Source organism: Cornus florida, unplaced genomic scaffold (genome assembly GCF_030987335.1).
Source record: "Cornus florida cultivar Cherokee Brave unplaced genomic scaffold, ASM3098733v1 CherokeeBrave_3.0.0_Hap2_Chr10, whole genome shotgun sequence".
Classification (NCBI taxonomy): Eukaryota; Viridiplantae; Streptophyta; class Magnoliopsida; order Cornales; family Cornaceae; genus Cornus; species Cornus florida.
In genome coordinates, this window is record NW_026775580.1 from 79,072,668 (window position 1) to 79,085,699 (window position 13,032).

The window sequence follows — 13,032 nt, forward strand, 5'->3', positions numbered from 1 at the left end:
ACTCCATTTATATATAATTTTTCCTATATTTTTACTCCAAATCTACCCTCTGACAGAGAAAAAAAAAACTTTGTAATTTTATGCCAGAGAGACATGGGTCCCACAGATAGATACACCGTCTGCACGATCTTCAAGACTTTTTCAATTCTGAAAACGCGTTCCAGTACAACTATTCTTTTTTCTTTTCTTTTTCCCATCTGTGGGAGATATATATATATATATATATAGATTTGGCGAGGACAATAGTCGCTTGGAGCCTTTTCATTAACATAGATATTCGTACAGAAAACAACGATACTTAAAGATGCTCTGAATCACTGAGTCAAAGGTGACCTTCCAAGTTAACCAATGCTACTCAGTAGTGTTACAAAGGTTTCAATTGAAAATAAAAAACTTAAACCTAGCTTGATTTATGGTTCAAGAATTCAGAAAATAAAAAATTATTCTTAAAAAATTATAAAAATAATTCTGTAAAATTATAATCTTTTTATAACTAAATTTTTAGAAAATAATTTTAAAATATCCGAACCAAAACAGAATTTTCTTTACCGTTTTTTTTTTTTTGTTGAAGTTACAAACCAATCAAATCCTTAGTTTTCTCGATTTAATAGTGTTACAACTCAATCTAATATAAAAACTCAGATTTTTTTCGTTCTCCCATGGCGGTCAAGAGTACAATACCAATTTAATAAAAAAAAATAAGGCCGGTTTTGCTTCCAAAAATTTATACATCAATACACTGAATTTTAACTTGTGTACACATCAATACAAACATCAAAATGCATAAATTCTCGACTACTATACATACTTTGCAAATTTTTTGGAGAACATTCATCCAGCAATCTGCTCAACTCATCTCTCTTTCACATGCCACTTTTTAACAGCTCAAGAAGGATCCAGCCTGAACGTGGTTAATGAAATACAGAAACAAAATTTCCATAATCAACCGGAGAAACCAAACACTCAAAACAGATAAAGAGGAAGAACGAAAAGAACCCAGCCTCAATAATGTGCAGCTGACTTGTGACAAAACTGCTCAGCAGTTCGTTTTTAATGCATTGGGTGAACGACGAACATGTCCTAATCCAAGAATTAACCCTTAAAAAATAAATTTATCTGGAGGTGCTTCTTCTGGAATCTGAAGGAGAGAAGAAAACAATTGTAGTTAGATACGGAACTTATGCTTTCCAAGTAAATTATTATTTCACCCTTTTTAAACATCAAGCTGTGAAATAGTAATGAAGATTGGTTTTAAACTTAAAAGAAACTCTCTTAGGAGCAATTGTCATGATGGCTTTCTAACTTTTGATAAAGCATGGTTGCAGAACACCCAGGAAAAATGTTGCAGCCAAATCGCATCAGTGTGCGCGCATGTGTGATAGTCACTGGAGCCGGGGTCAAAATTGAGTTCCCATTATATAAAGAGATCGAAAGATATTTTGGTGAACTTCTGAAGCTTCCAGCATTTCAGGGAGAGAGAGAGAGAGAGAGAGAGTAATAGTAATAATTATCTGCCGAATCAAAATGTGTACTATAAATTAGACCTTTACCTCTCCAGGAATCCATTCTTCTTTCAACCAAACACTATCATCTGTTGAACCATTCTCCCTTGGCAAGTTAACCCTGCAGGATGGAATGACACATTAAAGATAATTATAAGCAAATGATAGATTATTAACAGTTAAAGAAATCCTAAGAAATATGAATCCTATCCAAATTTTTCTTTTGAGAGTAATATGAATATATAAAAAAATTTCCTCGCTTGTGGAATTCGGAAGGAGGAGGAGATGGTGGTGGTGGATTAATGAGGCGCTCCAAGAACACGAGGGAATTCAAGAATGTGAGTCACGGTGGTGTTTGATTAAAAAAGAAACATTCAAATGTAAAATTAGAAGATTTGGATTCTAAATAATATAACAGGAGGGAAGCAATTTAAGCTAAAAACACCACACACGGGGGATACTCCTTGCTTCCATGATCTTAAAATACATACAAGAAGGTAGGTTCCCCACCTGCCAACTGGTGTCCACTACTCTTTACAAATGACCCCTTTCCTGCCATCAGATGGCCTCCCAATTCCCAAGAACTTGTAATCAAATCAGGATTGGATTCAAGCCTCAATGGATCAAATCCAAATAGTGGCACTAAGGGTAGCTGGTTCCCAGTTTTGGTCTGGTTTTAATTGTGAATTTGTGGTATAAATTTTCCAATCTATAACTTCATAATTGATAATGTTTCTTTCTAAATTCCTAATTGCTTGCATTTATTACAAAATTCTCTCAAAAAAACTTACACCGTATGCACATTTAAGTTTGATTGTCCAACTGCATTAGAAGCAAGGTTAGGTCCACTTGGAATCTGAGATGAAACTGTCAATGTGGAAAACGGGTTTCGCTCAGCACTTGAGGCACTGTTGCTGAAGCTTGCTGCATTGGAGGCAAAGGAGACGCCAAATGACTGGTTAGGAAGTTGGCCGCCAAGTGAACCTGTCACATGATTGAGTCAGAGTGGAATACACATAAACATGCATACTAGTTTTGATAAGAAACCTTCAAACTTGCACCTGCATTTCCAAATGCCACATTGTTTGTCCCAAATGTACTTGAGGTCTGACCGAAATTTTGAAAGGAATTTGATTGCCCAAAAACATTATTTGGTGGAGTAGCAGGCCTGCAACAAAAGAAGACAAAGATAGCTCAACAGGTTTGTAAAAAACAAAGGGTTGCCTTGGGCCTTTGATAACTAGACTTCTGCATAAACCTTAAGCAATAAAAGAAACACTAAAGCTGTTCTACAGATCAACAGATTCCACGATTTGCAAAAATATAACAACGTACAAGTTCAAATTTTAGGAGGAAATCTTGCCTCAATCCGAACCCTGTATTAGGAGATGCATTCAGTTGGCTGAAACTTGAGACTGAAGGGGGTGCACTCTTTGGAGCGGCTATCGAGGATACATTTGGAGTGGCTCCAGAAAAAGGACTTTGGGTAGCAATAGCAGAATTTGGTGGAACTACGTAAGGATTACGAAGTAGACTTTCGTATTCAAGTAACTTAGAATTGAGTAAATTCCTCTCTCTCTCAACCTGCACAACATGTATTAAATCTGTGAGTGAGTGAAGAAAGCAATCCATCCAGTAGCTTATTAATGAACTATAGCATACTCCTTTCAGAAGTTGAGCCCACTAAGTCTTTATACCTAACACAGCTTAAAATCAAATGCTGAAACACAATTAATAATATGACCCTTCACTAAAACCAAATTATTAAAAAATAAAGAAAGAAAAAAAACACACACGGAGAAATAACCGTCTTTACTTGGTCTCACAAAAGCTTTTGTCTTGGGGCATATTTCTTAAGCCTGCCAAAGTGATTAATGAACAGCCAACAATATTTTCAGCTGCTAATATCCAGACTGTGTTAATGACTAGAAGTATCTTCCAAAAGTTTACCACTTCTAACAGCTGCATTTTGTTTTATCAGCTTAAGTAGTCTGTAAAATACTAAAAAGTATATTGCAACCTAACACTGCCATGACAGTATCAAGATAAAGGGTAAAATCAAAGCAACTCGTCCACTTCTTTTGCATTTTGAGTAACATTATTGAATGTATTCAGCTTATTCATGAATAAGAACAGAGAAATCACGGATAGAAATAGCGGAAGCCTGGGATAAAATTCCACTTTTCAAGTAATAAGAGGTTCCATGCTACTAACACAATCGATTCTTAGAAAATATATAATACTACTTTCAATTATAATAGCTAAAAGTATTAGTCGTGTGTTATTATTGCAATTTCCCGAGTGGTCTGAGGATTTAAAAGAATGGACTAGAGAAATGCATGCTCAAAGCACCTATAATGGTATTACAGTTTAAATTGGTAAGATATTAAGATATTTAGCCTCCATGGGGTAGCAAAGTCCACATAAGGCCCAAGTGTTCAATTCCTGGTGTGTCAAAAACCTCTTACCTGGGTTTACCATGGTTCAGGGGTGATTAACGGGTATCCAAATGGACTAATCCAATACCCAAAGGGGGTGGTCGGATCAACCTCCGTTATCAAAAAAATAAAAATAAATTGTACGACATTACATTTTTGGAAAAAGGGTAGTTAACTTCAAAGAGTTCGTTTGTTGCATTATGCTGTTGCCTCAAGCAAGTTAATTGGAATGATATGTGTGGATAAACAAGGAGAACGTCTCTCCTTACGCGTATAATGAGAATAATGCGAGGAATAATAAAAGATGAAAAATATTCTTATTATTTTTCCCCTTTTATGGCTAGCACGCAGCAGCCCCAAAGATCCCAGAATGTAAACTCAATTGACAGCTTTATTTATCGAGAAAAGAAAGAGAAGAAAGGGGGGGGGGGGGGGGGGGCGCTCAATTGACAGCTGTAACTCCATATTAAGAGGCGAAGCAAAAGGCTAAACCCACATTCCATTTGAGAAATGGTCAAGTGCAGCACCTAGTGATGCCCAAAACTTACATATAACCCAAACCAAGAGGCAGATTGTTTGGTAAAAATATATATAACCCAAACCACAGGGCAGATTGTTTGGTAATAATATATATAACCCAAAACCAAGGAACTAGTAAAATCTGCAATTAATCAATGCCTATGCATGGTTGTTGGTGCTCAAAAATTCCAAAATATTTGTCAATTGAGAAACTAAAATGCATGATCAATGTAATCTTCAAACAATATAGTGTCATCAAATAGTATGCTTAATAAAAAAATAATCTTGTCTTGATTAAAAGAGTTTGTTGTGCTTGCATTGCCACTTACAAAGGGCTTCAAAAACCTCAAAGAAAATGAATTCACGTATCACGCACTAATTCTATCACTCAATATGATAGATGCAACCTCAATCAAAGTCTCCCATGGTACTTTTTAAGATGTCACCTTCCTTACGTTTCACTCATGTTGATTTGATGATGCTCCAGTTTCATAAATAATATCATATCTGCACGTTTTTATTCCAGATCACATACCTTATGACTTCACATAAGCTGAATTGGATGTTGATGATGTATTATGCCACAAAAGATATTTTACTTGAAATAATTTTATTGATGTTTGGTTCACATATAATTTATACAAATCCAATCGATTGCCGGTGTTGAGTACATAGAATGGTGGTACACATTAGTTTTAAAATTCCACATTAGTAGAGCAACTTTAATACTTCAACTTATGATTTATGTTATCTGAAAAGATGGATAGACTGTATTCAGTAAAATCTTGTCCTCAGCAGAATCTCCTCTCCAATTACATGCTGATGTGTTTGAATTTGGGTGTGGCCTCCAAGACACTTTTGGGTTTACATGTGCATCTCAATTTGTATTGTATATATTTCCTAGTATTTTCATGTGTTCTAAATTTCAGTATCATTTTCACATGTTTCTGAAATCATCCCATTCTTTTTTGGATGACCATAATAATACCTTCTTTAATTTTATTTTCTTTTATAAGTAAGATTGATTTCATTAAACAATGCTCAAAAGTGGAGCGCTCCCAAAGGAATACAAAAGACGCACAAGGCGACACTATAATTTCATGCTATCCATGAACTCCAAAAGATGTCCTAAAGATTTACAATTTGTCCCATTGACCCAAAAGAATAAAGAAGATAGTATGTTGTATTTAAGAGACCAAGTAGGGGACTCCTCTCCATCAAAGGATCTCCTATTCCTCTCATGCCACAAACGCTACCATAAACAAAGGGGAGTGGCCCTCCACGCATCCCTGGCTCAGCTCTCCACTATACATCCTCTCCAAGCCTCTAACATATTAACCGTGGAAATGGGAAACAACCAAAATATGCCAAACATAACCAAGAACATAAACCAAATATTCTTCTGTAAATTTTATCAAAAATGACATTATGAAGATATAAACAGGAATCTAAACTAAAATTCCCACCTTTTAATTTTCACTTCCATACAAACTCAATATCTCCTATGATTTAGCTGCGTAGTTGATTTCAAAATGAAATTATAAGCAGCATGCATAAAGTTGAGTCCAGAGAATGCACAGGAAAAAGCCGTCAACACAGAATGTGCTATTATCTACCAAAAAAACAATTATACCAAAGTCAAATGTGGCATGTATTATCTTCTTACAATTGACTGTAAGCTCAACCCACGCTTAGAATCATCATATGCTGATGCCCGTAATTCTTCGTAGCTAATATCACCAACAATGTCACAAGAAGCACTGCAAACAAAAGAGTTCAGAGCTTATTCCAATATTTCATGGGATCTGTTCTCACCATGACAAAAAAATATAAAAATAATAATAAGAAGAACATGAATAAAAAAGAAGAGCATAGTGCAGTGCACTTGAAAAAAGACATACTTAAAATTTTAAAAAATAAAAAATTTAAAAATTAAAAAAGAAGAAGAAGTAGAAAATATTAATAACAATCACATCCCATAATAAGTTTATCACTAGTTTAGCAATCCACACAATATTCACAAATATCTGAAGTTCTGTGAATAATTCTACAATAACTTATGGGGCAGCTTGTTTTCTCCTTAACTTGCTTTGTACAAACCAAAAAAAAAGAAAAAAAGACTAATATATCTAACCAATAAACCACTTTGCATGGGCAATTGGGCTTTCTATAAATCATGTCCACCAACAGTTTAGAATGACAGACGTGTATATTAAAATCTTTGTATTGGAGCAAATGAATGCCATCAATGAAAACTCGCTGATGTGGAGTATACTTGCCAGAATAGGGGCAGACTAACAAGCACGGACACTTCTGAGAAGGAATTGTGTCCATTTTGGACGTGTGTTGGATACCAACATTTCTCAGACGCTCCACACATCTTGGACATGGGCATAACTTGAAAATGAGAATTCTTGGTTCAGGACACATGGCCAACAACTTTTGGACATGTGCTAATATGTGACCAATAATAAACCTTGGACTTTAGATAAGACTTTCATGGAAAAAAAATAATAATTATAAGAAAAATCAACTTCAAAGTTCAAATAAAATTTACATAAGTTTGATTATATCGAAAAAAACAAAAGATGTAGAGCAAAAAGTATAGAAAGGTTTCATTGAAGGAGTGGGAATGAGAGTAGCCAAGGAGACATCAAATTATACATATTAATTTACATATCAAAAACCATAGATACAGTTATGTATCATGTCCTTGTCATGTCTTTATCCCCTGCTCATGTGTGATTATAATATGATATGTAAGCTACAACATCATATTACAGCCACATAATATTTACATGTATACAATATGATTTATTATTTAGATATGAAAAATACATATCTTATTGCCATGTCCTCGATGTGCCCTTTTATTACTTTTTAAGATTTACCATGTCAACATATCCATGTCTTGTTGCATCATGATCACATCCATGCTTCTTAAGGGGCAACTCCGGAATTTCATAAAGCACCTTTGGAACTAATTCAATCAAGTTTGGGGTCAAATTCTGTCTTATTTCAGGTTAGTTTTACATCAATATATATTATTTTGGTCTTATTTATAATCCTTAAAATGTTTAGAATATTCATGATAGTCAAAGTTTACAACTATTGATCCCCGTAAACATAAGAAAAATCAGCAAAGCCTATAGATACCTATGTATTATTACTTTTCTAGGGAATTGATTTATAAGAATTCATAATTCTCTGATTTGTGATACAATCTTACCTTAGGACTTAGGAGCATGGGCGTACATGGGGATTGGGGAGCCACAGTCCCCCCCTTAAATTTTGAAAGAAAAAAATCCTAATAAATAGGTAACCTATGAATAATATGTTTTGAAATATGAAAAGGACTTAATTTACATAACCCTTAAAGCCTACAAAGAAACCTCAACTTAGACTTCTTTTTAACTTAAACTCGCATTTTGTCAAAATAAAGTCTAAATATAATCAGTATTCCATTATTTTCTCATTTTTATATGCTCAAGGATTGTGAAGTACTTTTAATGTATATAAAAAAATCTTTTATATCTTGTTTTATATTAAAGGGCATACTAAGACTTACTTTTCAAATATAAAAATAATTACAATTTATATATAATTTTTCATAATTTTATTTTTATACTACTAGTTAGATTTCAAATCCTGCAAGTTAAACTTCTGTTCTTCTTCATAATTTTATTTTTATACTACTAGTTAGATTTCAAATCCTGCAAGTTAAACTTCTGTTCTTCTTCTTCTTCTTGCAACCAACCACTTTATAAAAGTGATAACTTATAGCCCAAATCAACTGTAAGCAGCTAACTCTGTGCAGTTCTTGCAACCAACCACTTTATAAAAGTGATAACTTATAACCAAGCCAAATCCAACCCTTTCCATATACAAATCTTACACCCTATATTCTGCCCTCCCAAACCCTTCTTTACACAAGCTTTCAACATCCTTACTAAATGATCCTACTTTTTTGTTCAAGTTCCTAAATTATACAAGGCACGAATAACATTGAGTTGCAAATTGAACTCAGAAATTTAAAGCATAATCTGTGAAGGGAACTTTTGGTTCAGTGACAGTGTAAGAATCTTTAGATGCTATATTCCAGTCCCTAAAAGCTTCTTTTGACGTTTTCCCTCATCAATGTCAGGGGAGTGGATTTGAAAAGGAGATGAATGAAGTTTCAACCCAACAATTCAAAACCAGTGGCTGCAACATTGCCTATTCTTATTTGCTAATTCCTCGCATCATAGCAAATAATACAGAACAAGAACAACAAGTTGACACTAAAGAACGAGGTTGTGAATGAAGCAGAATGACAGAAAAGGAAATTTTTATACTATCCTTGTTTTCTTTCAAATGATGAAATGAATTCAAAATAACAACCAAGATTTCGCACCTCCAAGGATAAAACTTGAAGCTTATGTATTTATACTTCAAACTACCAAACTCAACATTGAGTTTTCCCAAATGTGGAAGAGAATAATGCAGAGCATCCTGGCAAGAAAGAGGCAACTCAGAATTTAACATAAAAAACCAAGTGTTTTTTCATGATAATATTTTTTCAATATGCTTCTGTTATAATTTTATTTAAATTTTATAAGATATTAGAAGTCAGGCGTATGTTGATAGTTCCTAGTTTGCAAAAAATGGACTGTAATAGTGTACCACAGTTAGGGCTGCAAATGAACCGAGCCGAGCCGAGCTTTGGCATGCTCGGGCTCAGCTCGCCACAATCAGGGAGGTGCTCAGGCTCAGGTGAGCCTAGAATAGACAAGCTCGAGCTCGGCTCGTCAGAAAATCAACGAGCTCGGGCTCAGCTCGGTTCGGGCTCGTTTACGAAACAGATCCAGTTCTAAAACCCCCGATTCCTATGCCAACCTTGCCCCATGTAGTTGCATCAAAACGAACTAGCTAGCAGGATTGATGATTGAGATGGATGAGGCAGCTTAGAGTTGTTTGCGAAGCAGGGAAGCTATCAGATCGGGGCAGCCAGCCACTACTAACAATTGGATTCCTCCAAATGAATTGTCTGCGCATATATATAGATACACAGCACGCACACGCACACACATATATATATAGCGCACATAGATACACAACACACATATATACAAGTATATATAATACAAAACAGATTAACTTATATATATAACACAAATATATCATATATATCAATATATATATATATGCACATACATACCTTGGGAGAATAGTTGTAGATAAGGAAAGAAGAGAATAGTTGCAGAGAAGGAAAGAAGAGAATAGAGAAGAGGGGCTGCCGCTGCTTCGTTGGTGGTAGAGAATGAAAGTAGATTAGGGTTTGTTTGTTAACATAAATGGGTTGGGTCTTTAAAATGAATATGGCCAATTTTTTTTGGGCTTTGATATTTAGATTGTAGTAATGGTTTTCAAATGGGCTTTGTCATGTATAATTGTAATGGACTCACACATATGGGCTGGATCAAGAACTTATAAATGGATAATAAACGAGCCTTGTTCACGAGCCCATACGAGCCGAGCCTAACATTGTTCAGGCTTGGGTCGATTACTAAACGAGCCTAGAAATTGGGCTCGAGCTCGGCTCGTTTGCTTAACGAATGAGCCTGAGCTGTTTATGAACAGCTCGGTTCATTTGCAGCCCTAACCACAGTCTGTAATTTGGGTCAATTTTGTATTACTTAGGTCATATTTGTGGTCCCTAATTTGTCTAGAATAGTCTTCAAAGTCAAACGGGTTCCCTATTTTCACAATGTAGCTCTCAGTTGAAGTTAGAGAAACCCAACAACTTATAAATATCACATCATTTGTCTAGACAAGGCAGTTTATTTATAAATTTTTATTATTATTTGCTACTGAAGCAACCTTACCTTAGGAATGATTCCCAAGGAGCTGTTCAAGGACGATTATTGAGTTACTTATAACCAAAATTGTCATATATTGGCATCAAAACCCTACCCTGTCAGACCAAGTCAACCTCAACCCTTTCTCCCATACTTTAGCAATAATAACTCAACACCAGCAACCCTAAATTAGCAACTGTCCAGACCTTCAAGCAACTGATTCTCGGCAATTACTGTAACCAACAACTTCAAAGACCAAGCCAAATCCACCCCTTTCCATCTACAAAAACCGCACACCATTTGTTCTGCCTTTTGAAACCTAATCCCATAAACTTTCCACATTCTTAACGCACCATTAAACAATTTATGGACAGCATTATTCTAAGTTTCCTAAAGCTGTCCTACATCAGTCATCAGAGCTATCAGGGAAATTCTTCCCTATGTTTGTCCTACATTGCCTGTAATTCCATTTTCATGTTCAGATGATATTCAAACTAGCTAAGCAAGCCAATCCTACCCTTCAGAACCCTGTGTCCGCGGCCCTTCCCCCAGGACTTTCCTATGACATTTTCCCAATTGAATATCAAATTCCAACTCAGTTACTGGACAAAATAATTTTAAATCCTCAAAAGAGACATGGTAAGTAAAACATACTTCCTACAGTGGCTGTAACATGTAAGCTTCCAAAGAGGTCTCTCATTCTGAAAATCTTCAATGATTTGGCGTTTGCATGACTCAGGATCCAAGCAACTTCACATGCATCAAAATCACATTTGATCAGTTATTTCAAATTAGTTACAAAGAAGATGAAACAACAATAAGTGCAAATGTGTAAAGCTGCAGACAGAGAGACAGTATAGTCTGTTGACCAAGCACGCACTTATGAATAGCCGCTGGAGGCTGAGTATCAGGTTGTCGTGATGCATGGGAGCTGTTGGAATTTACAGGGGACGAGCGGGTCCACTTATTTTCAAAAGGCTGAACCACATAAAATCATTATGATTAATTAGAATAAATATGACATCTATAAGATTTTGTAACTTGATAAATTCTAGGAAAAAGAAAATAAACAAAGAAAAACATGCCATACTTCAACTTTAGGTAGCTATATATTTAGGAAAGAAACGAACCTTGAACTGGTTCTGTTTGGATCCAAAATCATTGGCCCCTCTGGGTTGAGAGCTGTCCCGAACGCCAAATCCAAAGGGATTGGGCTTTTGCTGTTGTGAATTTGAGCGCTGAAACTGTGAGCCAGTTTGCATGCCAAATCCGAAGGCACTATTAGGTCTCGACTGTTGCTGAGTCGCATGAAGATACCTACACCCTTCACCATACTGACAGCTGGAAGAAGTGAAGAAAATATTGAAAATATAGTCATAGAAGTTCATGCAAGAGCACAAACACAGTGTATACTTTTGCTATAGAAAAATATAAATAAATAAACAAAATTTCCTGCATGTCAGAATGCAACTTGTCAATGTTTGATGTTTAAGACAACTACTCACAATGATAATTTGCACTCAAATCTATGAATCAATTTATACATATTGATAGTCATCGATCTAGTACAATCAGGCACAGACCCATTGTTAAGCTCAGTGGGCTGCAATTGCCCCCAATGAATTTTTTATTTTTATTTTTTAGTATTATACCCAACTATTTTTAGCATTTTGATATTTATACCTATATAATCACACAATTGCCCCCCTCACTCCGTCCCTGAATACAATTCAATACTAGAAGTAGACCAAAACCTAGACCACACTGCCATTGTGAAACGAAGCTAATCATAAGTAAGTTTATCATCAACTCACATTAGTTACTTTTATTCTTCTATAGACACATATGCAAGCTTTTTTGCAGAAATATTTGTTATTTCTAGTGTGTCAAAGATGTTTCTGCAATATTTTCCTAGTGTCCAATTTCAAAAACTTGAACCCAAAAAAAAACACAAATTAAGGCACCTGAAAGGGACGTCCAAATTGATGGAATGTACAAATGTAGAAGTAGAGAGCCTCGAGGTGCATATCAAAATGCTACTGAATAATACATTGATAAACTTTTCGAGGTCAAATTCAGGCATATATAGTACTGACATGAACAGAGAGAATCAATTCAAGAAAAGAACTCTTGATCATTGGGTGGAAGAGAGTTGTGCGAAATTCACTAAAACGTAATTCCAGATACCCCATCGCGACCATGTTAAGAGCAAGAAAACCAAAAGAATGAGATTATCAACCAACCAAGAGACAAACAGTCACACCCACGGAGTCCAATCTGTAAAGGTTATTAAAGAAAACCAAGCACGCATGCTTTCAGAGCAAACATCTTTCAATTACCAATTCTACACAAATAGTGGATATAAATGAAGCTTCGACTGACTGATTGCAGCAAAGAATATACTCTTTTTTCTTTTCTTTTTTTGAATTGAAGACTTGAAAGTCAATGTACGCCATGTATTTATCTAAACCCTAATAAATTTGCACAAAAAGAATCAAATCGAACAGTCAATAAACAATCCCATGTGCTAGACATATAGAGAGAGAGAATAGAAGAGGAAAAGAATGATTAGCATACCTGCCCTGCACAAAATTCCTGCAGAGTTCTTTCCTTGGAGCCATCTCTCTCTCTCTGTATCAGTTTCTCTCACTACTGGTTTAAAGAGTACGGAAATTTCTGCAGAGTTCTTTCTTTGGCAATTGAAGGACACGACTCCAAAAAACTAAATCTCTTTAG

At 35.3% G+C, this 13,032-nt stretch overlaps 1 protein-coding gene across 1 annotated transcript; it reads right to left on the reverse strand.

Annotated features, from left to right (window-relative positions):
- Positions 1–708: 708 nt before the first annotated feature.
- Positions 709–13,032, reverse strand: LOC132278789 (zinc finger CCCH domain-containing protein 16). The gene is made up of 10 exons (XM_059780674.1): positions 12,874–13,032; positions 11,427–11,637; positions 11,177–11,274; positions 10,951–11,046; positions 6,126–6,219; positions 2,866–3,086; positions 2,564–2,670; positions 2,294–2,486; positions 1,551–1,623; positions 709–1,138 (listed from the first exon to the last, which is right to left on the reverse strand). Exons 1-10 carry the CDS (start codon positions 12,915–12,917, stop codon positions 1,100–1,102), a joined length of 1,176 nt encoding a protein of 391 aa, XP_059636657.1. The 5' UTR covers positions 12,918–13,032; the 3' UTR covers positions 709–1,099.